The 25,364-nt window shown below is 49.7% G+C and overlaps 8 protein-coding genes across 8 annotated transcripts; 4 read left to right on the forward strand and 4 right to left on the reverse strand.

Moving 5' to 3' along the window:
* Positions 1-453: 453 nt before the first annotated feature.
* Positions 454-5,187, reverse strand: IAQ61_005088 (uncharacterized protein; the record flags this gene model as incomplete). The annotated part of the gene is made up of 5 exons (XM_003843091.1): positions 454-555; positions 611-1,758; positions 1,807-2,952; positions 3,012-4,487; positions 4,752-5,187. 5 exons carry the CDS (start codon positions 5,185-5,187, stop codon positions 454-456), a joined length of 4,308 nt encoding a protein of 1,435 aa, XP_003843139.1.
* A 199-nt stretch (positions 5,188-5,386) lies between these two features.
* Positions 5,387-6,804, reverse strand: IAQ61_005089 (uncharacterized protein). The gene is made up of 4 exons (XM_003843090.2): positions 6,498-6,804; positions 6,215-6,326; positions 6,026-6,163; positions 5,387-5,969 (listed from the first exon to the last, which is right to left on the reverse strand). Exons 1-4 carry the CDS (start codon positions 6,510-6,512, stop codon positions 5,725-5,727), a joined length of 510 nt encoding a protein of 169 aa, XP_003843138.1. The 5' UTR covers positions 6,513-6,804; the 3' UTR covers positions 5,387-5,724.
* Positions 6,805-7,073: 269 nt separating this feature from the next.
* IAQ61_005090 (uncharacterized protein) lies at positions 7,074-8,826 on the forward strand (the record flags this gene model as incomplete). The annotated part of the gene is made up of 2 exons (XM_003843089.2): positions 7,074-8,145; positions 8,195-8,826. The coding sequence occupies exons 1-2, from the start codon at positions 7,458-7,460 to the stop codon at positions 8,824-8,826; spliced, it is 1,320 nt and encodes a 439-aa protein (XP_003843137.1). The 5' UTR covers positions 7,074-7,457.
* Positions 8,827-9,470: 644 nt separating this feature from the next.
* Positions 9,471-11,102, forward strand: IAQ61_005091 (uncharacterized protein; the record flags this gene model as incomplete). Its single annotated transcript, XM_066096654.1, has 1 exon — positions 9,471-11,102. One exon carries the CDS (start codon positions 9,471-9,473, stop codon positions 11,100-11,102), a length of 1,632 nt encoding a protein of 543 aa, XP_065953349.1.
* Positions 11,103-12,192: 1,090 nt separating this feature from the next.
* Positions 12,193-14,336, reverse strand: IAQ61_005092 (uncharacterized protein; the record flags this gene model as incomplete). Its single annotated transcript, XM_066096655.1, has 3 exons — positions 12,193-13,683; positions 13,749-13,839; positions 14,332-14,336. 3 exons carry the CDS (start codon positions 14,334-14,336, stop codon positions 12,193-12,195), a joined length of 1,587 nt encoding a protein of 528 aa, XP_065953350.1.
* A 101-nt stretch (positions 14,337-14,437) lies between these two features.
* On the forward strand, positions 14,438-17,366 carry IAQ61_005093 (uncharacterized protein; the record flags this gene model as incomplete). Its single annotated transcript, XM_003843086.2, has 6 exons — positions 14,438-14,519; positions 14,876-15,063; positions 15,530-15,767; positions 16,197-16,678; positions 16,887-17,000; positions 17,247-17,366. Coding segments are annotated over 6 exons (1,224 nt in total), but the record flags the coding sequence as incomplete, so codon positions are not given.
* A 1,405-nt stretch (positions 17,367-18,771) lies between these two features.
* On the forward strand, positions 18,772-19,098 carry IAQ61_005094 (uncharacterized protein; the record flags this gene model as incomplete). The annotated part of the gene is made up of 1 exon (XM_066096656.1): positions 18,772-19,098. The coding sequence occupies one exon, from the start codon at positions 18,772-18,774 to the stop codon at positions 19,096-19,098; it is 327 nt and encodes a 108-aa protein (XP_065953351.1).
* Positions 19,099-20,270: 1,172 nt separating this feature from the next.
* Positions 20,271-23,433, reverse strand: IAQ61_005095 (uncharacterized protein). The gene is made up of 2 exons (XM_003843084.2): positions 21,934-23,433; positions 20,271-21,865 (listed from the first exon to the last, which is right to left on the reverse strand). Exons 1-2 carry the CDS (start codon positions 22,391-22,393, stop codon positions 21,228-21,230), a joined length of 1,098 nt encoding a protein of 365 aa, XP_003843132.2. The 5' UTR covers positions 22,394-23,433; the 3' UTR covers positions 20,271-21,227.
* Between the last annotated feature and the right edge of the window lie 1,931 nt (positions 23,434-25,364).

Here is a 25,364-nt window from a genome sequence, read left to right on the forward strand (position 1 = left end):
ATTGTATGAAAACCGACTGACTGATCAAGAAAAAGAGACAAACGTCGTTGAATCGAGCGTTTCTCACCAGTCCATCCTTCAGGTTCTTCTTCTTCCATCTATGTACTCTCCTTGTTCGTCTCTCTTCTCTCTCTCTCTATGTGCAATGACAGATATACTCTTTATACTGATTGATCTGAATGGCTCAGTGAGGATCTCGAACTGGTCCGAGAACGCTGGCGTTGGCGATGTAGAAGCGTTTCAATCCGCCCAAGAAATTCGAAATTTGTGTGGGATGACCAAGATGACAGAAATCTGACATGTATAGCGGCCTCTCGGTATCCAAACGGTAGAAGCAAATGGTGAGCTGAGGCTACTTTGAAATGTTCGGTAGCTGTGTGAGAGTGGTTGTTGGGGATAACAGTACAAGCGCTGACGAGAATGCGTCTTCGTTGGATGAAGCAACATGAGCGATTATGCCATGGCCTTCTCAAGCGCGCTTTCCAAATCTTCATTACTTTCGTCTTCATCGTCACCATCATCCTCTGCAAGCTTGGGGGCCTTGTGCGGTTTGGGCTGCGTACGGCATTAGTATGTACTCTCGGACCAGTATGATAAAGAGCCTTCTTACCTTCATATCTGCGAAGATAGCAGGCACAATGTGGTACGTATCTGGATTCCCAGCTGCTTTCAGTCTTGCGAGCTCTTTACCCGCCATGTGCCACACCAAAGTGGTCTTCTTTGGATACCAGGTGTAAATAGCAGAAGCTCGAATTGTCTCCCAAAGTACGGGGTGGCCAGGTCCAAAGTAAGATTTTACTAGCGGCGCAACTTCCCGGTCAGAGCTACTTGACGGTGACGGCATGAGCGCACGAAACGCAGCATAGCAGCTCTGCAGTAATTTGCTGTACCTCTCGCGGGAAATCTCTTTCTTGTCGCCCAGGCTACGATTCCACTCTTGCCTGATGCGTTCGAAGTTTTCACGAAGATGTTCAAACTCTGCTTTGAGTACACCCTCATCGCGTAGTTGAGTGAAAGGTAGCTGCAGCATTTTATCGTCCTCCTGATCCTTGGGTAATTTGGCGCTGAGTTGGTCGCGGGTCTCGGTATTGTGCTTCAGTATGATGTTGAAGTATAGATGGTCCAGGATATTCTTTGGGTTACCGTTATATTCCTTCATGCCTTTCTTACCTTCGCCTATCTCTCTGCTCTTCGCATTGTCATCCATGGCCTGCTTATATGCAGGTATCTTTGGATTTCCACATTTGAGTTTCTTGAGGATGAGATCTTTAAAATCATCATCGGTGAATTTGAATGCCTGCTTCGGCGCATCGACTAGTAGGTCATGAACATCGCAGAGTGCCTTGATTTTAATTGAGAAGATCTTGTTCTCCTTATACGCCTGCTTTTCAAGAAAATTGGTCACCTTGCCCAACAACGACGGCGCAATCCGGAACTCGAACGCCTTTTTCAGGAAAAGATCGAAGCTGCCATTCGAGGGGTCACGGGGATTCATGACTTCATTGATCTTTTCGGGATCCTTTTTGATTCCATATTCTTCGGGTCCGGGAGGGGCCAGGGGCGCTGGAGCATTTTTGAAAGACTCCACGAGATCGTTTTCCCAACAGGTCCAGAAGATGTCGCCATCATAGTCACCGCCCTGGAGCTTTCCTGCGAGTGGGTACTGACCTCGCGTTGGGAAGACAATGACGTCTCTCAGGTGGGCGAGCTTTGAATATGTCACCACACGCACCTTCTGAATGTCTGATCGACGGCATGCTGCAACGCGTTAGCAGTAGTTTTTTTTTGTAGTTAGCCTAGACCTACCCGGTTGACGGGCTATTAAGACTTCAAGTCCATCGAGATGACGATATGTCTGGCGACTAAACTCATCGACAAATGGCAAGGAGAAGCTGATATGCACTTGACCAGGCTCAAGGACACCTTCAGGATCAGCCAACCCAAGTAGAAACGTCGCACTTCCCAAAGGTGCTCGTAGTTTTTGCTCCATAACACTTTGACGCTGCCGGATCAAGTTGATGAGAACTTTCGCGAGAAAAGGACTGTCCTGGGGCGTAAAGCCAGCCCTAAGAAGGAGTTTGACCTTCTCAGATTGAGAGACTGGTAGCGCGGCCTCCCAGGGAATGACGCCGCTAGTAGCAGAACTTTGCTTTGTGACCCAATTATGCAACTTGACAGGCTCAGAAAGCATGTCCAACAGTTGCGCTCGCTCAACATTGAGGTGCTTGATTATGAAGTCTGCTATAACATCTCTCTTCACACCCCTGTCTACCAGTATTGGTATAAAGGAGATATGTAGATCCGTAGATCCGTTGACATGACTATGCTTTACATAGTTGAATGTCAGCCTGTGAGAGTTAAAAGTAGCGTCGTTTTTGTCGGCTTCGTGTGGCTCGTATTTAGATTGGCTGTCGGAGATTTCGATCCAAATATCGTTATGCTCTTCATCACGGGTATGGGCCTCGGCACTAACCATCCACATACCTTTCGCTCCTCGGATTCGCCCCTGAAAGGCACTTGGCAGTGGTTCGTCTGACCCGGTTGCTCTGCAATACATCTCCCATATTATACGTGCTGCCCCAACAGATATCCGAGCACAGCCATCGTTCATCACTTGTGGCTGGCTACACTTTTCATCCCAATCAAGACCTTCATCGTTGAACTCATTTGCCTCCGGAGTACCGTCCGATCGTATATCTTTTACGAGGCGAATCTGTGACGGCTTGAACACAAGTGTTGGTATCGTTCGTGACAATCCAAGAGCAATTCGCGAGTATGCTTTGTAGAGATTCTGCCACTGATTGATATCAAAGTCAAGAAACTCATTCAGCATTTCGTTGACCGACATTGGCTTTGTGATATCCAAACCTTCTGTTGCGAACAACACGACGCGTTTGTCGGCATCATCAGCTTTACGCCCAGTGTTTCGTTTTTGAATGGGCTCCACGTAAACTTAGGGGACGTCAAAGTCAGTACTCCTCACACTATTGTTGATGAGACAACGAACTTACATGCTCGCCACTTGCGTCGAAGGAAGGAGTGTTCTTGCATAAGCCACGACTGCCATTTATTCTCTATTTGGCGCATTTGGCTCCGAGTAAATCTCTTTGGTATGTTTTCGCTGAAAGAAGGGAAGGTGAGGTATAGAAAGCGATCAGAACCAAACATGCGCTGGAACTGACATGATCTCTCTGCTTCTATCTGGCTGAGCTCAAGCTTGAAAACGGGTTGCGTAAACCTTGTATTAAAGCTGACTTTGGCTTTGAAAGTAAAGCCCTCAAAGGAGCTTCGTGAGGCTGTCCAGACTGCAGCCGACTCTCTGGGACCAATTTGGATTTTGTCATCAATCGCTTTCCAGAACGACTTTGCATCTTTGTTTATGGAATCGTCCTTTACCAGTTGCAACAGTGTCCCTGGGGTGACAGAGTTTAGGGCTGCCAAGCGGTAACATATAATGAGGACAAAGTAGGGTATCTCTAAAAACCCACGAGGAAGATTATCAGTATCCATAAATATGTTCTGGTACGGCAGGTTCTTTATGTACCACGACAGCTTCTCCGGAGACTTTGCAGGAGTGATCGCCTGCAGAGGTGGGTCATGGACAGGCTCTTCTGAGGCGTTTCGCTGTCGAATATCTGCTAGTTCGAGAGTCGGATAATGAACGGATGGATCCACTGGGTGTAAGGGTTCTATCGTTGACAGATGTTCCAGATATTCTGTTGCAGAACCGTTCGAAGATCTGCTTGTTATTTGCGTTGTTCCAGCGTGAACGGAGGTACATGTGGCCGATTTCCCATTGGGTACAGCTGGCTCAAGTTTTTGTTCCTTTTGATGAGCAATTTCTATTTTCAGTAACTCATTTTCGTCGATTGAATCGTAACTAGAGTTACTTTCACGGCTCTGATTCTGCGACAAGATGCGATCAACCTCTCTCTGTTTCTCTACAACGAAAGCCGCTGTTTCTGCTTCACAAAAACGTGCTCTGTCTGGGTCAACATCGCCGTCGTGAGACGTGAAAGATGTGTTGATCGATGTGGCGTTGGTCTCCTGCGATGATACTGCCGTGTTATTGAACGAGGTGTTGACAGATGAGAAGCTCGTCGTGCCAGCTTGAAAAGAACGTGCCATATGGAGAGCAGGCTTCTTGAAAAGCGGGGGTGTGGCTATCGGTGCGACTGATGAGCCTGCTGACTGTTTTCCTTTGAGAAATTTTGTCAATCTTGGTGATATTCCACTGTCCTCTGAGCTATCTGAAGGGCGTTTCCGATCACCGGATCGTAAGGAAACGAAAGGACTTGCCTTTTGTCGTCGATTGGCAGATCTGCATGATGGCGACGGGGATTGTGAACGAGGAGTAACGAATTCATCGTCCGTGTCTACGTCTGTTGATGAGCCAGAATCGACAGGAGTTGCGCATAGTTTGACTTCGTTGTATCTTGACTCTCGTTCCTGAAACCGGCCACCGGAGTGAGGAATCTGCTCTGTAGCTGCAGGGGAATTAGCTTGTGACATTAAAGTGTCTAACATGGTGGCCAATTTAACGCCTGGCGTTGCTTGCATGTTTAGAAGATGATTGTGTGTAAAATTATAGCAAAGAATGATCATGGGGTTGAGGTCTCCGATATTCCCGTGTATGGGCTTTGGTGAGGAAGCCTGGATGGATCCAGCTACGCGAGCCACCTTAAGATTCATGGAGAGGTACAATTTTGACCACAAGAGAGATTAGGCAGGAGATTATAGATTGCACTTACATGACAGGCTCTTTGGTGGATGATTTGCTGTGCCAATGAACGTGTCCGTTCGCGACTGCGATGAGTTCACAGCCCGCTTGCTCTTGAGCAGTCCATCTAGCAGATCGAGATGCTGGCTATGCGCAAATCCAGCTGCAATACTTTCAAAGGTTGCCAGCACCTCATCAAGAGTCGGTTTTGAAACGAAGAAGAGGTGCTGAATTCTAGCCTTGATTATGTCTGCGGCCGTACGGTCTTGAGCGGGAGATCGATGCTCATCCACTCTCAGGCCTAATTGCCATTTCGCGTCTAGGGACTGGATGAGCTGCTTGAGTGCAGCGCCATTCGGCTTTTGGTGATGTGGGGTCCGAGGCGCGGGAGCGACCGAGCCAGTCAGATCCGGACTTTGGTGGCTTTGAGTGTGGTTGCCTTGCGCAAGGCGGGTAGACTTGCGCATACCGGGTGTGTCATACACAGTAGCTACAGATTACATCAGAGACGGTGGTGCAATCGAGGAAATTTGCAAATCGCAAGCCAACTACAAAGAAGTGCGACTCTGAAACCGAGAGGATGAGGGGGAGTCCTGCCTTAGGCTGCAGTTGCGAGGTCAACGCACGAGCTTGGCGACGCGTCCTGCCTATCGCGCTATCACGAGATCATCAAATTCACCGAGCCCGGCGCTTACACTGGCAGGGGTCAAACCACCTCATCGGCAGACAAAAATCTGTAGATTCTGGATGGTGTTCAAATACTATGTTCGTGCACATGTCGCTAGCATATGTATTGGGCGTGGCTCACACACACAAGTATCAAGAGGTCTGAGAGTGCGCTTAGGCAAGCAGTAGATGGTGGTGAGCCACATGTGGCCCTTGGAAGGTCGTCTAGATTCGTTTCGCGCTTTTTGCACGGCGGCGGTATCTGAGCATGCATAGGTATTCGTAAATTCAGAACTCGTTCAACCACAAGCCATCCCTGTTGACAAAACAAGGCCAATTTAAACCTTCATCTCCTTGAGACCGTGCTTCCAGACGGTAACATAGGGAGTAGTGCCATCCTCACGGTAGTTGAGGAGGACAATCATGCCATCGGGGTCCATGGATTCGCCAGTGTAAAACTCGTAGTCCTTGAAGTTGGCAATAATCTTCTTTGCGTAGGCGCCGGCCTTTGTCTCGAAATCCTTGATAGCGGCTGCATCGGCGCCGTCCTTCTCAAGAGCTGCCTTGACTGCCTTCATGTAGCCTATTTGCCCGTCAGAATTCCGCTTGATGGATCGCGCAGTGCATATGGTATCCTACCCTTGAGGTATGTGAGGTAGCCCTTCTTGTCGAAGCCAGTCTCGTTGAGGCGGAAAGAGTAGACTACATCGATCTTCTGCTCGACGGTGTCCTCGACACCTTCCTCCTGCTCCTCAGCAGAGGCATTGCCTCCAGTGTCTGTTGCATGTTAGTGGATGTACCTTGCGATTCTCTAGACAAAGCACGAACCGAAGCTCTCGCCTCCAACGGTGATCTTCTTGCAATCGGCCTCGTAGACGACGCCATCAACCTCCTTGAGGTCATACGAGTCGGAGATGATCTCGTCGCCGGTCAGGATATCCTAGAAGCACGGTATTAGCACTGCTGAGGATGCTCGGTCGGGATGAAGAAGTGGCTGGACAGGACTCGACTTGACTGCAGTTCAGGAGGGCGATATAGTCCCTGAACAGGAAGGCGGGGTACTGGTTGCGCATGGCCCGAGGACCACGACGGTGCGTGCACACACACATACCTTGTAGATGAGCATGGTGTCTGATGGGTGACTTTATATATGTGTGATAGAGAGGAGAGAGAGAGAGAGAGAGACAAGGAGTGGAAATCGGCCGGAGTGAAGGTCGATGTTTCTTGTACGCTGGACGGGAGAAAGCGCTGGCGATTGGGAGGAGCAAAAGAATTTGGTGGGGTCGAAAATTGGGAGCAGAATAGCGCTAGGCTCTAACCGCAAATAGCGCAGTTCTCGAACCAAGGCTGACACGGAGCGCTCAGGCCTCCTTCAAATGTTGGCTTGGTCTGCTCTGCCTTTCTATCCTAGCCCGGCAGAGGGGAGGGGGGGGGGGGGGGGAAGCGGGGGGCAAAATGAAGAAAACTGGAACCTTGGAAGGCTGCTTGCTGCTTGCTCGGCTTGGCTTTAGGCGGCGGTGCTCACTGCCTGGCTGGCCCAATCGTGCTGGTTACGCTGGTCACTGGTCCGTTTGCACAGTGGCGGCCAAATGTCATGATGCGCCGGTTGCCCGTCCACTAGGCCTTTCCTGTCGCATGTGCGCGCAAGCACCACTCTCACCCGACTGACATAGAGTACCTAGGTACTAGCTACTGTTATCTGTATCGTCACATCCCACCTCTCTCTCTCCTTCTCTCTCTCTGCTCTGCTCACCTCAGCCTCTCCTTTTTGAGCCCACCTGCCGCACTGACGCCACCCCCCCCCTCTTCTTCCCCCCAAACTGCCAATTCTACGTCCTAACATCTGCTCCTATTCACCACCTCGTTCCTACGCACCTTCGCCTTAATCCCCTGCTCCGCGGCATCCGGCCCTGCTCCACCTTGGAACCTTCCGCCAGCTGCTTACTTGCGTCCTGCTCCAATCCGACGTCGTCTAGGTGCCAGCTTCGTCCCTGGTTTTGCGCTCTCGAACCCTTCGAACCTACGTATTACATAATATTCCGAGGCGCTCTATCCTCATACGCGCCTCAACATGGCGAGCGCAAACATAACCTCCTACGATCTCCCTCCACTACCAGAGTACACCCTTAAGCCGCTGACCCCTCTCTCCTCGTGGGCCTCGGATGCATTTATACAAGCCGCTCTGCCTGTTGCTGGATACTGGGTCGTGTCGCTCGTATACCACGCCATCGACGTATACGACCTTTTTCCACAATATCGCCTGCACACGCCCGCAGAAGTCCTGAAGCGCAATCACGTCTCCCGCTACGAAGTGCTGCGTGATGTTGTGTTACAGCAGATCATTCAGATCATCGCCTCTTTCAGCTTGTCCTTGTTTGATGAGGCTCCAACAACCGGCAAGGCTGATTACGATGTGGCTTGGTACGCACAGAAGATCCGCCTTGCCCAGCGCGCGGTACCGTACATGCTGTCTGTGGTCGGCATAAACCCCCTCGCGTTGGCCACGAAGCTCTCTGGCTCATACCCCACACTCTCGTCAGTACTCATAGGCGGGAAGTACCCTGGGCTGCTGCAGTCAGTTACCTCGGTCGCAGGAGAGCAGAACTGGGTCCCCGCCTTCGCGTCATGGGAGCTGGCCTTTGCGAGCTTCTTATACTGGTACGCGATTCCTGCGATACAATTCAGCGCAGCAATTGTCATCATAGACGCATGGGAGTACATGCTGCACCGCGCCATGCATCTGAACAAGTGGTTATACGGTAAGTATTCAATGTACCACTATTCATCTTCTCTGGCTCACTTTGACAGTCACTTTCCACTCTCGCCACCACCGCCTCTACGTTCCATATGCCTATGGTGCATTGTACAACCACCCGCTAGAGGGCTTTGTTTTGGATACATTGGGCGCCGGCCTCGCTTACCTTCTTACGGGAATGACCCTGCGACAGTCGATGTGGTTTTTCACTGGCTCGACGATTAAGACGGTCATGGACCATGGCGGCTACGAATTTCCTTATGATCCCGTTAGCTGGATCTTCCCAAATACCGCAGCTTACCACGACATCCACCATCAGAGCTGGGGTATCAAGACCAACTTCTCACAGCCATTCTTTGTGTACTTGGACCGCATCGGTGGAACCATGTACAAGGGGGAAGTAGCTGAGAAGTACGAACGAGCTCGTCGTGCCGCTCAACAGAAGCTGGATCAGGAGAAGGAGAATGAACAGCTGACGGTACCTGCTAGCTCCGTCGCATCCTCTGCACTACCACCATCAGAGGAGAATCTGTTACCACAAGGTGTATCCACACCTCGCATATCTCGGAAGAAGGCTGGCAGTATCTCATCTTCTGCGGGCAACTTCAAGGACCTGACGAACAAGGTCAATCAGAACCTTCACGGAAGAAGAGCAAACTTTTTAGGCGTTGAGAGTTCACATTGACAGCGTACTTTTCGTAATATCTTCAAAAACCCAAATCGAAATATGCGATAGGTAATGTATAGTTTCTCCAGGGTAGACCTCTTGGTGTATTCTGGTACGTTCGCTTCACTGTATTATTCATTGACATGGTTTGCTTCTGTTTGGTTTCTCGCAGTCCTTCGGGGTAGGATTTCTTGGGGAACTTGAGGCCGCTCGCTCGCTCGCTAGTTCATGTTTTGTATGATTTGGCGATCGGCGTTACCTGAAATATTGGATGAGCTATTATCATTGGGATCCCACGCGGATCATCCAAAACTTGTTTCCGTTACTTTGATGCATAATGGTGTCTTGCATGTCTCCACTACTGGTGTGAGACAGCAGTCTTGACTGAAGTTTGTGCTAAACTTCATAATTGCAGTACACGTACAAAGTTCCATCTTCAGTACCTCTTACATTCCCCGCATAACCATAGTAGGCCCACAATCTTTGCATCCCCACAACAAGATCCTTTCACTATGTAGGTGTATAATCCATTTCATCCTATATTTATGCAATTTCAATATTCTACCCAACGAGAAACATACATTACACGACGTTTTCCTTTCACACAGGACACTTCTCAGCAAGACACCCCTTACCATTTTATAACAAAGAAACAAACTAACATGGGTCCATTATCAAAGACCATGGAAACGCGTCGGCTACACAACGCCGATATGAAGCAGTTAGTACGCATATTACGCGGCGTACCAGACGAACCCTCAAAGCGCAAACAGGCAAGATATCACGCACAGCTAAAGGAAGATATTCACAATCTTCCGCGGCGCCTCCGCGCCTCACATTTCTCCCTCCACGCTACTAATCTCTGTAGCATGCACAAGGGCCTCGACGCCCATCTCATCAACGACATCTGGTCATGGCTCAAACACGAATTCGAGGGCGCAGTCGGTCGCTTCCTCTATCCCATCATCATGTCCGGCCGTCTAAATGCCACTGAAGAAACTCAGGTCCGTCAACTCGAACCTGTTTCCCGCCTGTGGCGCCGCGACTGGAATCTCCAAGAGACGGCGCCGATGGGCCACGAGCCCATCCAGTGCGGAGAGAAATGGGCGTACCAGCATGACCAGTGTCCGGCTTGTATGCTCAGCCGCATTGGTTCGGATGGCGGAGTTTTGTTTGCCCTGTTCGCGGGCATGGTAGGTCGGTTTAACACTCGGTCACTGACTCATGCTGAAGCGGGTGGTAGTGCTGATGCATGGGAGAAGACGAGGTCGAAGCGGATTCGCTTTGTCAAGTACTGGCTTCGTGCGAATCGGGATGGTGATGCCGCGGTGTTTACTGCGGGTATGCTGGGCATGAAGATGAAGCGGATGAGACGGGAGTGGGGAGAAGAGCAAAGTCGTGTTCGGCGGCAGCTTCCTCCTGTGCAACCGAGTCTTGGGGGGAATAGCAGTCAGAGTAGGGATGGGCTACATTTGCATGATGTAAAGGTTGGTCCTGTTCCTCGCCCAGCGGATTTTAAGCGGTACTCGCCTGCATCAGCATTGGGTTTTGACATTCCCCCTTCTCCTTTACCCAGCAGTCCGCGACCAGCTCGAGTTAACACCGAAGTACGGTTTCCGGTCCGGTATAGCCCACCGACACTGGAGACATCTGCCCCTGCCATACGCCAGAGCAGCACAGAGCATCTCCGTCCCGCCCCTCTCCGCCCCCGTCGTCCCAAACCGCCACCTGCACATCAAGATCCACTTGTCCCCTCGATCCGAGTACCCTCACAAGATGCCCCGATCTGGGACCTTTCTGATCGCTCAGATCCCCCAGAGTTGCAATACCCAGCATCGGTAGGTACACTCACCGACAAAAACCATCGCAATGACTCAGTCCTCTCCTCTCTTCCCCCGTCCAATCGTCAACCATCGTCTTCTATCCCAGCCCGTCCCTCATCCCCAGTCTCTACACGCACAATCGCATCGTATAATGGACGTGCATCATCCCGACCCCTCGATTCTAGCCACTTCGCTGACCCTTTCGACAGCGCCATCTATGCCACGTTCTTCAGCGATGCTGTAGATGCGCACGATGCGTCTACACTGCCGAAACCGAAGCACGGGAGCATGTATGAAGCGTTTGGGGACGGGAACTGGGATGCAGGACGGTTCGAGCGCGTGGATGAGGATAGGGGTGAGGATGAAGATGAGGTGGAGGTGGAGGATGGACTGGATAGGGCGGCACGGTTGTTGAGGCCGAAGGTTGGGAGGGGAGAAACGGGGGAGACGGGTTGGGAGGTTTTGTACTAGATGGAGTGGATTGGGATACTTGTTGCTTTCGCACTGGTAGATCTGCTTTGTTCGGGGTCTTTGCGAAGTTGAATGATAATATTATGATTTTGATAATTAATTATTAATGGCATTCAATAATAATATGTTGATGGATTTATTAAAAAAGTGTTGATGACTTCAATGATAGTACAAATATACTGTTTTCCTAAAGGATATTTACAATTTGCGCCATGAGAACAGTGTGGGATGATCTCCGACAAGGGGCACTGTGTAGGGAGAAGCGATGAAGATGCTCGTTCATACGCCTGCCAGGGTACTCTCCTCCTTATCCGGGCCAAAAAGGATCGCCCTTCGTGTCACGACGCCTTGGGGCGCGTCCTGTTCATCCTGAGTTCGAGCAAGGTGCTCGTTCATAGGCATACCGGTATGTTGCTAGTGTATCCTCCCTTCCCTCCACAGGAAATGTCAAAGGATCGCCTTTCGTGTCACAGCTGTGGGTTTCCTCTTGTAAACCCCGCGAAGTATATTGGCAAACATGATATTGGTTCTGATGGCGCTATCATGTGGCTGGATAACGAAAATATCGATTGGCCATGACTACTGTAGCGATGCGTGCCATTCCAATTGATGTATGTGAATTAGGGGCATCGGTGGGGCCATTCCCAGCCATACGAGCTTGCGAGCGGTGATGTACCTCCAAGTCTAGGCTAAGCCAAATATAGCCTTAGCTGGCTGTGGCGGCAACTCTGGATGTAACTCCACCTCAACCTCACTTTGCTTCTCACGTTTCACACACTTTGCTTCTGCTGCAACTCCGATGCACGGCCCTTTCATACTGCCCATTCCGCTGCTAGGCAGTGACTGGCTCGGATCAGATTGGTTAGGGATCATGAAGCAAATGTGACAAGGTGAGCGTTGTGTTGATACCCATACATTAGGAGGCCTACATTGAAGAAGCTAGATTACATGAAGAGCTGCATACTGATAGAATGCCTAGGCAAAAACAGTACTTTCCACAGCTATAGAACAACAACTCCAGCACCAGACCAAAAACTTTTTGTACAACAACAAGGGGCTCCCAAACAAACAACCTACCGTGAAATCTTTCTTACATTCGGTGAGCGCGAATCTTCTCGATAGCATCCTCTGGGATGTAACGGAAACTACGATCCGGGTTCCATGTGTGAACATGGTCCATGAACTCCTCATTATCGTCTTCGTCGTCTTCTGCGACATAGTCTTTCCCAACTTCTTTCTTCCAATCTTTGAGCAGTTTATCAATGTGCTTGGGGTCTGTCAACACTGATATGACCTGCCTAAGCGAAAACTTCTTGTTGCGACCATCTTTCTTTCCAGGCCGATGTACATGGGTAAAGCCATGAGCCCAGCAGTTGTCGTTGCGATTGAAGTTCTTATCGCAGAGCAGACATGGAAATTCTTTGCTAGGGCTGTGGGTCTTTCTGTGGCGCTGACGGTGTTCCGTACGTTGGAACATCTTGCCACATATGTCTGGATGGTTCGATGGTATGCTTGCATCATCATCGTCAAAAGGATATTTACACTGGAACTTTGGGCGCGGCTCCTCGTCGGCGTATCGAAACTTGCCGCTGTCCGGATCTTGAGTGTACTTGCGGTCAAACTTGATCTCACCATCCCACAGCTTTGTGATGAATGGCTTGTCTTTGCCCTTTGGCTTCGTCACCTTGCCATGGCGCTTTTCCCGTTTGATCGATTTTCCACCTGTCCTTGTCTCACGGATCGACCTCTTCATCCTCGAACAGTCATCGGAAAATTCACCCTCAGATTTGATGCAGCTTGGGCTCGACTCATGCTTGAAGACAACTTGCTGCGGAGAAGGAGGAAGTGGTCCGTCCATATCATCGTAAGGCTCCATGCTGATATCCGGTGTGTCGACACGAACAATCTCTCCCTCTAACATAGCCTCCTGTGGTACAATTGTGTTCGAGGCAGATACTGCTTGCATCTGTTGAAGCTGCATGTTCCACATAGAATGCATGGTCGTATTATGGTCGACGTCCAGTCCATCCATGCTCATATGACCCTCATATGTGGGGTAGGATGTGCTGGATGTAGGCGTACACCATGGAATAGCAGATGTAGCCTCTAGGCCAACGTATGTTGGTCCTGGTGAATGCAAGTAATTCCCATGCGAGGCGAATGTCTCAAAATTGCGCATCGGCATGTTTTGGCCCATGTTGCATGAAGCATCGAACGAGGACCAAGAATCGTCAAAACCGGATTGCTTCTGCTGGAAGTCCAAGGGAAGTCTGTTGAGCGACTGGTGATGGCTCAAGTCGAAGGCATTGGCATCGAAACTCTCTGTTGTAAGAGGGCTACGAGCGCAGATTGGCGTTGGCGGGACCGAAAAGTCAGAAGAATAAGAGCTGAAAGACGACGAGAGCGAGAGCGCCGACACGTCAGAGTTTCTCCTGACATCCATCTTGTAAGGTGAATGAGGCGTCAAACGTCTCTCTGCAGCATGTATAGCGGGCGATAGCTGATAAGCCTCGTTGGAGCCTCCACGAGCATACATGTTCGAACCCGATGGCATCATCTTGCCACAATGAGATGATCGAAACTACAATCAGCGTGTCAGCTATTCATATTCTTCTATGATAGAAGAGTGACAGAGACAGTACATACGTTGGGTGAGCACAGGTACTGATCAGGTGTTGTTGGCTGATGACAATCCAGCTTGGTAGTGATGATGTATAAAGAAGGGAGGAGGCTCAAGCTTTAAATCAGGGTTCACAATGGACGGTGACGAATCTCGGCAGTGGCGAAGAGATGGGGTGGCCTCACACTAAGAATCTGTGATACAATGATACAATAGGCAATTCGAGACGCGGTCGCGAACGCGATGAGGCAGGGCGCAGGAATGGCGTGTGGGTTTCCTCGACCGTAACAGTGGATTCAAACGAAGCGAAGGAACAACGATCAAAACTGTCAAGTCTCTGCAAGGGCAACTCCAACCGCGAATCTGGGGTGTCTCTACAGCTAGCGTAGTAAGAAGTTTGGTAATGGACACAACAGGTTGCAAGAGTTTGAAGATTGCGGATCCACGACGGCCCGGCGTACCTGAATACTAAGTACATGCAGCAACAGCCTTGCAGGTAGCCAAGTAACGGTCGTGGGAGGGTGTCTGAGTTGACGCCCACTGGTCATATGCGCATTGTAACCTCAGAGACGAAGCAACGCCTCTTTACTGGGATGTCACATCACGCACTGCATGGCGGGAATCAGCCGCGCCAGCAGTCGAGTCTGTAGGCTGATCTCACACAATGCTAACCTTCCTGCGTTGGGCAATTGCTGGTTCATTGACAACTGTGCAGACATGCATGCACTTCTCCACACATGTCTTCATCAAGGGTTACGCAGAACGTCGTTCGACTGCTCTCCGACTCTTTCAGGAATGTCCGTCACAATGTGTGCCAGCTCAAGGAGGACTAGACGACTGGGGAACCGGTTGCCAAGCATCGTTGTACAAACCCGTCCTGCCCCTTTGAGGTCGGCTCACTTTTTATTCGGCCTCTACCAGCCTTCTCCACTCCGCAGTATCTAGACCAAACCAGGAAGTGCTCTCGTGGTGCAACACAGGCCGAAGGTTACGCTCGATAGAGGGCTGGCCATGATCTGATCTTTGATAGAAAGATACACTGCGATTTTTCCTTGAGGATCACCGTTGAGGTTGCTCCTCCAAGATTGGGAGGGATCTCCTGACGGATTTCCGTTCGGTCTTTAGTGGAGCATGTACGTTGACGGTTGCACAGCGGCGAACCTGCATGTATCAACAAAAGTTTTTCCGCCAAATTCTCCGGTCCGATACGCCGCCTTCTGCGGCAATGATTGGCTTGTCTCAAGTGTGTTGTTTGTTACAGGGAATGTATACACGCAACAGGTAAACGCTGATATACCAGCATCCTCGGAGGTTCTTCATGTTGCGACATCGCTGCCTCCAGTATTTTCACCTCCACGACATGGCTGAGCATTTTGAAACTAAGCCACTCCTCGATCCGAGGCGAAGTCTTTGGCTGAAGTCAGCTGCACTACAAGGCGAATATGCAGGACAGTTGTTTGATCTAGGTTGAGAGTACCGTCGCTGAGATCGAGACGTATAGCTGCCTCTGCCGATCGATTCGGATATGACTGGCCATTGTCTGGGCCTGATTGTTTCTACCAAAAAGCAACGATTAGCCCAACTGTATCAACGCTGGTGCCAAATGTTTACTGATTAACCAGCAGAACGGATGTTCAATAGTCTCTTTTGTGTCACAACCAGAGCGGGCCACGGGTGCTAACAAGTTAAGCTGGCCCCACAGTCAAGATGACGCGCATCAAGGCCATGCAAAACACGGAATAGCCTTGGCTACCTACAGTACTGCCAGTTCCCGCAGGCCATGACCCGTCAAATCTACCACTGATAGCTTGTATCACCCGACGACTGGCCAGAACAGGGGCATGTGCGGCGATCAGGCACTTCTGCTAGACACGTCTTGCCGAATTCAAGTAGAAGCAGGAAAGTGACCCTGGTATTGCAAAGATGTCGCTCTTGGTCCTCGGGTGATGATTCTGCGGGCGTAGACAGATCGATATGGACTGTTACGCTCGTGACCAGCATCGACAACAAAAGTGACTCTCCCAAGCTGATGCTGAACGTGGTCGGTAGGTCGCATTCTTCGCCTCGAACAGCGTGGCAGACGATTCACACTTCCTATACCAGGAGGAAGTAATCGAAATAATGGCCTTTCTAGGTCCGAATGGTAGCTTCCCCGGTCAACTACCCGTCACACCCTGGCCCTTTCTCGGATAAGAAATCGTCTAACAGGGTTCCTACAGATCTGATCCACGCGTTAACTTCGCGTATCAAGGCGGACCTACTCAGGACAAGCGGCTATTGAACTGCATGTACCTTGGCTTGCCACGACGGTCTCGCTTAGCAGTCTTCATTCCAGTCTCGCATGTGGGGCGTGGGCGAGGTGACAGGTCCCACACCACTTCAAAGTGTGGAGGTTCATGATAAACGCATGATCACGAGCAACCAGGGGATTTTTTCTTTCATGTTGACTCTTGCGTGAACCTCGATGGCTACAGTTCAAAGTTCAGCGCGCACAATACCCCGTTACTCACGTTCAAAACAACAGCCCGATTGGGATTGCATGACTCTCTCACGATCCATCCCGTCAACATCCCGCGGGGCATTTGACCCGCTTTGTGTTCAAAAGCGCAAATCATTGGCTCTTCATCTTATCGGTGGACGAGACGCAGACGTGGTGTGCATGCTCTCGATCTCAGCAAGGACAATAAGGTGCACCGTGACTTCTCCATCGATGACTACAGCCAAGGCACCATGTACCTCCATCTTCCACAGCATTGCTGTTTGTACTCTCCGCAAAAGAGCCGACAGCAACTCCGGTGGAGCTCGGCCAAACCTGGCTTTTGAACAGCTTCTCATCCTACAGATCAGACGAGTCGGACTGTTGGCCGCTAAGCTGACTGGCGTCCGCAATGTGCGAGGGGAGGCAGGTACCGATACACGACATCTACGGCCCCAACCTGCAATGGGTGTCAGGGCAGTGTGTTGTCGTTGCGTCGCGGGCCGTTGGGAGCTTTGATGTTGCGCATATACCCACATGTTCTGTTCAGTGAAACTGAAGACAGGACTTTGAAATCCCATGGGTGCTCAAAGCAGCACAATTGAGTTGTGGGGAACTTCGCCATGGAAACTCCTCTGGGGCCAAACGACACTTTTGTGGAAGCATTCCTTGCTATGCCCGAGGATAGCCTTCGCCCCGACTCTTCGTCGCCGCCATGATTCCGACCAGCTCAACAAGTATAGGTAGCAACTTGTCGCACAACAATCTGCCCGTTCGGCCAGCGGCATCAGGAGAGAAGTCTGTGTGGGTCGACACCTTGAAGCGCAAATCTTGCAGGCGCCCATCTTCAGCACCATGAGTTTCACCGGGACGTATTTTCCCTGTTGGGGCCGTCATAGCCGCTCTCGAGCTGACTGCTTGCAAGACAGGTTTCAGTGCACACTCAGGTACCTTGGGGCATGACCCCAAGTCACCTCGCAGAGCAGGTGGACGTTTGACCGGAGGATCACATGTGAGTGCGGGAAGAGCATGGTGAACCTTCATGCAGGACCGGAATACTGCTTTGAGGTTGCCAAACAGATTGATTGAGATTTATGCGTTATTTGCCGTGGGTTTAGTGCTGTCACCCAACTTCTTTGGCAGATGCAATCAGGGTCGTGCGGACTGAGCGGAGTACGCCCCATTCGATCCTCCACGATGTTCGACCTCACAGCAGTCCACCACCACGGGATGTTGTGTCTGTTCATGGTAGCTTCTATGTACTCGCCAATGCATACATGCGACTTCCATTAATTGGGCATGGTGGCTTGATGAGCACTTGGAAATGTCTATTATTCGCGCGATTCGCATTCTGCGGGTAGGGCGTACAACTTACTGAACGGTGAATGAACAGCTGACGGGCAAAGGTAGCCGAGTGCGTTGCTAGTTGCGTTACTGCTGCTCTGGCGATTCAGTATACGAATTTCGCGTAGCTGGTGGGCTTCTCCGTCTCGACTCTCTTACCTTTCGCTATTCTCCGCATCCTGTTGACATGCTAGGATGCTGTAGCGTTTCACGATGAACGCACGCTGTCAGTGCTTTTTCTGCTTAGATGTGGGTATCAGCCAACATATCCTGGCAATCCTCTAAAGTTTGTGAACCGCTCTTGTACTTCATCTAGAGCCGCCACCATCTGTGTGTTTGATGCGAGTTGATACTGAAATGGGCACCAGCAGTAGTTCGAAAGTTGCTGCCCTTTTCGGGCCGATTCATGGCTTTGCAGCGGCTTCCCCAGATTGGAATTACTCAATCTTCACTCGGATAACATGACTCCCGTTGACGGTGCCGGCAGTGCCCAGCTGCCTGATCTCCAGAAGGTTTCGTTGCCGAAACTTTGTAAATGCTTTCTCCAACATCATCGTACAGGATATTGGACTGATCAACCCATGTCCCATTCCTTCCGCAGTCATCGGAGGGACGCGCTATGGTTGTACATCATACGATGTGATTGCTAGTAGTGTTGAGGTTGCCTGCAATCGAGCGAGAAACATTCCGCGGTCGGGGGTGGTGGAGCTTCATAGACTGTGGAGTCTGGAACTCTGCCATAGTAGACGGGTGAAGGTGGCGTGCAACATCGTCGATTGATCGCCGGCGCGAAGATGATGTTAGTCTATGGTAGGTTTGGCCTAGGTATAGGTATGCACTCTTGTTGATCACTCCGCATCATCTAATTACACGAACTGTCTGGCTTCGATAAGCTGCGCTGGATAGCTATCTGGCCTCACGTAAGTTGCCTACGTGAAGCTTGGGCAATAAATAGGCGAGGTGGGTTTTACTGATACGTCTGTACGAGCTTGACAGGCAATTTCATGTCCTGCCATCGCAAATCAGCGCATTCAAGCGTCGCAGGACCCTGGTCAACATGATTACCGTATGTTCTAAGATTTGGTAACGGATTACTCATTAACAGCATAAAGGCCATGGCTTGTTCCCCATTTCTCGGATGTAGTCTTGCACCAGACCCGAGAGCACGATGTATTGATAAGATTTTTCGCCGTACTCTGTGTGCTACACCGGATGACATATACCAAGACATGCCGTGTCCAAGCACAGCTCCTGGAAAAGATCCGTGGAAAAGAATTCGAGATGCCGTTACAGTACCCCGGATTTTACCCATGTCGTCTTACATCATTCATACAATCACCTCACCCCATGGAAACCCCCCTCCAAGATCCATCCCAATCCATAGCAAATTTTCCGTCCCCAGAGGATTCCAGCACATCCCATCTTCAACTCCTCCAAGTTCCAACCCACCCCTGCCCACCACAAACACAAACAACCCCCCCGCACCTTGCAACCCTCTGCAAGTAGCAAACATTCTCCACCCTTCCAACACAAGACCACATCTACAAGTAGAGTAGCAAACACTCCCCATGCTAGAGTACCACCACTACCCAAACCCCCGCAAAAAAACCCCAACCAGCACGCCATCCACCCCCTCCCACCCATCCCGCACCCGCTTCCACACCAACCCCATCTCCATCCCCCCCAAGCCCCAGCCAAGCCCCCAAGCCCCCGCCCCCGCCGTCCGCCGAGCTCAAGAGAAGCGCAAACACCGTCTTGGCGCGCTGAAAAGCCGATGCGCGCCGAGAGGGTAGGTGGATTTGCGGAAGATCTTTTGGTGTGTTGGGGTTTGGATGGGGGTGGGTGTTGTGCAGTAAAATGGGTGAGGGGTGAGGGGTGTGGAAGGGGTAAGCCGGGCTGGGTGTTTTGGGGGGTGGCGGATGGCGTGATGGTGTTGTTGTAGTAGTGATGGAGGATTTCTGGGCTAGTATCTTGGGCGAGTATAGTGGATAGGTAGGTAGGTAGGTAGGTAGGTAGGTAGGTAGATGGATGACTACCAAGGCCGTGTCGTGTACTCCACCCCACCGCCCGCAACCCAGCATAGATGAAACTTGACTACAAGTCCAAGATTACACAGATGGCTATATATCCAGAAACCGCGAGATCAGCACAAGATATTTCCCCGGCTCATGACTCTGGAATATAAAAAAAAAGCAACGAGCAAGTAGCTGTGTTGGGAGATTATGGTACGTGAGGTACCTACTTCAGTCTTAAAGAGCGGGTGTTGTGGATGTGTTGGATAGCTGTGTGATGTGGTTTTGGGAATCGATTACTCTTTACACATTTCCACCCGATGGAAATGGGGATGGGGATGGGGATGCGAGGTATTTAGGATGGAGATAGAGGGAGTGCATATGCCATAGCAAAGCTCACCGTCTGTGATGTTTGGATGATATGGTAGATTACACCCAGATGTTTTATTAGAAGATTGGTTGCGTGCTGGGTTGCTGGGGGCTGGTTGGGTAGTGGTAGTTTGTTAGTTTGTGAGTTTGGAAAAGGAATGGGGATATAGGTATAGGTATAGGTATAGGTATAGATATGGGTATGGGTATTGCAAGTGCTATATGAATCTCAAATCCCCATCCAAAGCCATCCCACCCCATTCATCCCCATCCTATCCACCCTCTACCCTCTACCCCTACCTTTCACCATCCAATCCCCACCTCCCCTTCCCTCCCAAAACACAAAGCCACTCTACCACTCTACCACACATCCATACAACGAAGCAGCGAACCACGCACCGCTCACACAGTTCCGGCATGGACGTAGATTCCCACGGTAGTATGTACCGTATAGTATGTGTAATATGTACAGCGTGTATAGCGTGTACAATATGTACCGTAAACTCCAATCCTAATCATCCTAGATCATCCTAGATACCCCAGTGCCAGAGTGGTTTGCTTTGTTTCTTCAGGCCATGTGATGTAGGGTGTATGCATGAGCCTTCATCTCTACCTCCATCCCCATCTCCACCACTCCCAGCCCGGCCCTCACTCATCATTCACAACTCATCACTCATCCCACCAGCACCAAACCTCCCCCCTAAAAAGAACCACAGCATGGCATGTATAAATTCCTCAAATAATCAAGACATGAGCTATGCATTTCGATCCGCACCATACCGACTCTACAAACACCGCTGATTGCCGACTACAAACACAAACATGCTCGCCATCTAGTCTAGAAGGAAACCCACAATAATGCGATGAAAAAAAGCACAAGGCTTAAAGTCTGCAAAAAATTCAGAGGGAACACCCAGTCCCTATCCCATACTTATCCCCCTCCAATCCCTCCAATGCCCAGAGATTCCGCAAAAGTAGCCAAGGGCAAGAAACAAAGAAAGCCCGGCATATAATTTGTATAAATCAAGCAACCTCGATGGGATGATGCAATGATACAAGGAAAAGGCCCCCGCCCCAAAAAAAAAAGTCTGCGTCTAGGAATGAGGGACGGAGACGGGGATAATAAAAACCCAAACATGGAACCATCAAAGGGTTCTTACATGACATCAAACGCCGTGGAAAATGCAGTGCAGTCTTGCCGAATACCATCAAAAGCCCCAAAGCTGGCCCACAAAAAATATAGACAGGGAAAAGTAGAAGAGAAAAGGGATCATGAGAAAAAGACCCAGGCGTGGCGAGAAGAATTAATCTGGTCGTGCAAGAATGGCGGCAATGGCGTCGCAGGGTGCACATGGCAGGGGTTTGCGGATTGGTTTTGCTTCTGCGGGCGGGCATTCGCACGTTTGCTCGACCGCGACGAACACCGAAGTTCGGCGGGCGGGCGTGAGGCCTGGGGCATCGACGGGGAAGAAGGCAGATTCACGACGTTCATATTGCGGGGTGCAGGCAACATCGTCCTCAGTCGCGAATACAGAGGGTCGTCGGGAAAAGTGGCCGACGCTCGGGGTGTCGTCGTTGGAGGGGTAGGCGGTGCCCCAGAAGGGCAGTTTTGGCGGTGTGCCCTGGCCGTCATAGGGCACGTAAATGGAGCCACCACGCGGTCTCAGGAACGGACTTGGGTCTGCAAAGTCGTCAAAGTCGTCAAAGGGCGTCGTTCCCGCACTGCGATCCGATTCCTCGGTAGTGGCTTCTAGATGTGATTTTTGCAGGGCTAGCTGGAGTTCTTCTGCCGTAAAGGGGACCGAGGCCGAGGGCTGGCGAGTGCGGTCGGAGCCTGTGCCTGGACGCGACAACTGTCTCACCGAACTAGAACGGCGGAGAGCTGCGGATTGCTTGCGGCGTGCATCGCGTGGGTCTTCTGTAGGGTTGCGTGAGAGGCCGACTACAGAGTATTAGACGTGTTGTGTCGGGGGGGAGGGGTTAGGAGGAGAAGGATGCGGTGAGACGTACCATTGAGGACATCGCCCTCGTCATCGCTGGCCTCTCTTATATTGGCCGGCCGGTCATCACCTGCGATGCTCGCACCAATACCACTGTCTACCCAATCCTCGTGGTCGTACTCGCTCGACACACTGGATCTCCGACTACGGTGCATGCTACGACTGCGGCTTCGTCTGCTGCGGAAACTACTCCTACGACTCGACAACCGCGTTCCCATGGGCGAGTACAGGCTGGCGTTGCTGTGCCTCCTCCAGGCGGTTGTGAAGCTAAAGGCCTCCAACCGTTTCTTGTGCTCCGGGTCGACGGGTCGACGATACTTGAGCGGCGGCATCTTCTCGCCTGGGAGATAAAAGTCGCTCTCTGGAAGCGCGTGCTTTGCGTTTTTCGACTTGAACTTGCCCAAGGGGCCACTGTGGCCCTCTTCGCCAGTCAGAACTCGCCGCAAGCGGCTTCGCAGTTGGCCAGGCATGGTGAGCGGTGACGTAGGCCGATGATGCCGATGTGTTAGCGTTGGGAAGCCAGTGTGCAGGCCCAATGGGGGGCTTGGGTGAGACGGGTGAGAGTGGTGGCAGAGGGGAGGAGGGGGGAAGAGGAGGGGGAAGAGGGAGGCGTCCAAGTGTTTGTGTGTATTTTGGGAGAATAATCGGGATGTTGGGAGACAGCAGAGGAGGGCTAGAGTGTCGGTTGAAGGTCGGCAAGGGCAAGTGCAGTGTGAGGCTGACTTGGAGATGGGTCGGAGAGGCGGAGGATGGTGGGCCCCCGTGGGTGGATAATGGGTGGTCCTAGCAGTGCCTGGGGTGCCGAAACCGATCCTGGCACGCAGCAGCCTTCAGGTTGGTTGGAAGTTGGGGGCGTGAGGGAAACAACGGGGTGGGAGAGGATGGGGTTATGGGCGCAACGCAAACTGCAAATACACGGTTAGGTGATGAGCGCGTGAAACTGGCTGGCGAACTAGACCAAAGGGCGGAGAAGACGACCCCAAGGTTGGGTGGCTCGCTCGCGCGCAACGGTCGAGGCAAACGTGACGGGGGAACTCGCGACAGTACAGTCCGACTGGCGGGCGGGATGGGGGATTGTCAGCAAAGCAGGGCAGAGCTGGGCAGAGCAAGGCAGGATAGGGCAGGACAGGGCCAGACAAGATTGGGCCAGCAAGGACTCAGGATTAGGTTTTCCCAGGTGGGCGTCGAAGTTTTCTAGAAGGCGTGGGGATCGATCGGCCGAGGCAGAGGAAGAGGTTGTTCTGGAGTGAGAGTAGTGAGGGTGGTAAGGGTTGGTGTGTGTGTGTGTGTGGGTTGGATGGGTTGGAATGGGTTTGTGTGTCGTGCAGCCGCTGTGAATGGAGGGCTGGCAGTCTACAGTGGCGCCGCGAACAGCAAACAGCGTGGGGGGTGAGGGTGAGGGTGAGGGTGAGGCCAACCAACACTTTTCCCATTCCCCCCCACTTGCATCCGCCGACTTTTTCTTCTCTTGCCGACCCTACCGTGCCAGTACAGCACTCTAGTCTCCTTCTCACGTAGGTAGCCACCGTGCAAAACTAGAGTGAGACCCAGCAAGAGTGCAAGAAGGAAGTACAGGCTAGAGTAGCATACTACTACTCTCCCGTCACCGGCGTGGGGCTTGCGAAGGCTTGCATTGGTCCGCCACACAGTTAATTCGCGCAAACCCCCATACAGTCAAGTCAGTCAGCCCAGCCAGTCGCCTTGCCACCCCTCCCTCCTTGTCCTCTGCTCCCTCCTTGTCCTCTGCTCCCTCCTTGTCGTGGTGGCATGTCATATGACCATGGGTTTAGCGTCGGGCGACTTGGGCTTTACTCTAAGTGGTTAGAATATCCCTGTAGGTTCAAGTCCACGTCACAGCGGCAAATTTTTATAGTTATATAAACTAGCCTATAGTTAAGTATAAATTAGGGTAATTTAAGTAAGTAAATATAGTTTTTATTACTATCTTTTTTAAATATATTCTAAACCTATTCTTAATAATATATAGGCGTTCCTAAATACTATACTAGAGTTTAGTATAGTAGTACTAGATAATATATCTAAACTAGATAGTAATATTAGAGATAAATTTAGGTAACTATATAAAGTGCTAGAGGAGGATAGTAGTAGTAGTATTAAGGAAGTAAGTAAAAGTAAATAAAATAAGTTTAGAATAGGTTAGTAATATATTATAGGGGTATAATATATACCTTACTTATAGTAATAGTTAAGGACTACTACTTATACTAGTAATTATTAAGTATATAGCTATTCTCCTAGTATACCCTTAATTATATAGCTAAGGGTATAGGTATATAATACTAGTTTAGTAATATAAAGATAGCTCTTACCTAATAAGAGAAGAGGTGCTTATATAGGCTATATAGGTAATATACTAAGAACATGTTCTTAAATTATTCTAATTCTAGTAGGTATAATACTCCTGCTAGTCTATCTATCTTAATAGGCCTATAACTTTACTATTCTTTAATAGCTAGCTAGCAAGCTAGTATAAATACTAATACTCTAGGGTAAAAGCGTGTAAGTATCTTAAGAATATATTATAAATATATTCTTATTATATTATTAATAATATATTATATAATTAGATCTAAACCTTAAAAAGTGTAGTACCTAAGAAAATTCTATAAAGAGAACTATAAATAAGAAGCTATTATTATAGCCTTATTAAGCGCTTCTCTTTAAGAATTTATAAGGACTACTAGGTATCTTATTATCCTATAATAAGGACTATAGTAAATTAGGTAGGGAGGGAAACTTAAATATATTTAAAATATATTAATAATAAGTTAGTAAATTATAGAATAGGCTTAACTATATATTAGCTATTAGAACTATAGCCTAATATCTACTACTAGGAAAAAATATTATTTTAGTTAGGTACTACTAGAGGTAGACTCTATATATCTACAAGGTCTTCTAACTAGGGAGATATTAAATCTTTCTAGTAGTCCTGCTTTATATTCTATAGTTAAGCTATAGTTAAGCTAGATAAAGAAGTGTAGTAGGTATATTATAACCTATTCCTAATATATTCCTAATATATTCTAGGTATTAATTATCTATAAGGGCAAGGATCTCTATTTAAAATCCTATATAAAGTTACCTTCTAAGTAATTATACTAATAGATATAGTAATAATACCTTTTTTTTACTATTATTTCTTTTAGTATATATATATATATACCTCCTCCTCCCTTAACACTATCTAATAGTAATATTAAGGAAGTAGTAAAGGTATTATAGCCTATGCTTACTCTATAGCTTATATAATATAAGTTATTTGCAACCTATTATAAATATATTCTTAACTTATTATAGCCTAGTTCCTAAACTTAACCTAGCTCTAAACCTATCTCTAACTTAAAGGTTTCTATTCTATTAAAGAAATATATATTAGCTTTATAAATAAAGATAAAATCTTATATATTATAAAGTGTG

The sequence above is a fragment of the Plenodomus lingam genome, assembly GCF_022343315.1.
Source record: "Plenodomus lingam strain CAN1 chromosome Unknown contig_21, whole genome shotgun sequence".
Classification (NCBI taxonomy): domain Eukaryota; kingdom Fungi; phylum Ascomycota; class Dothideomycetes; order Pleosporales; family Leptosphaeriaceae; genus Plenodomus; species Plenodomus lingam.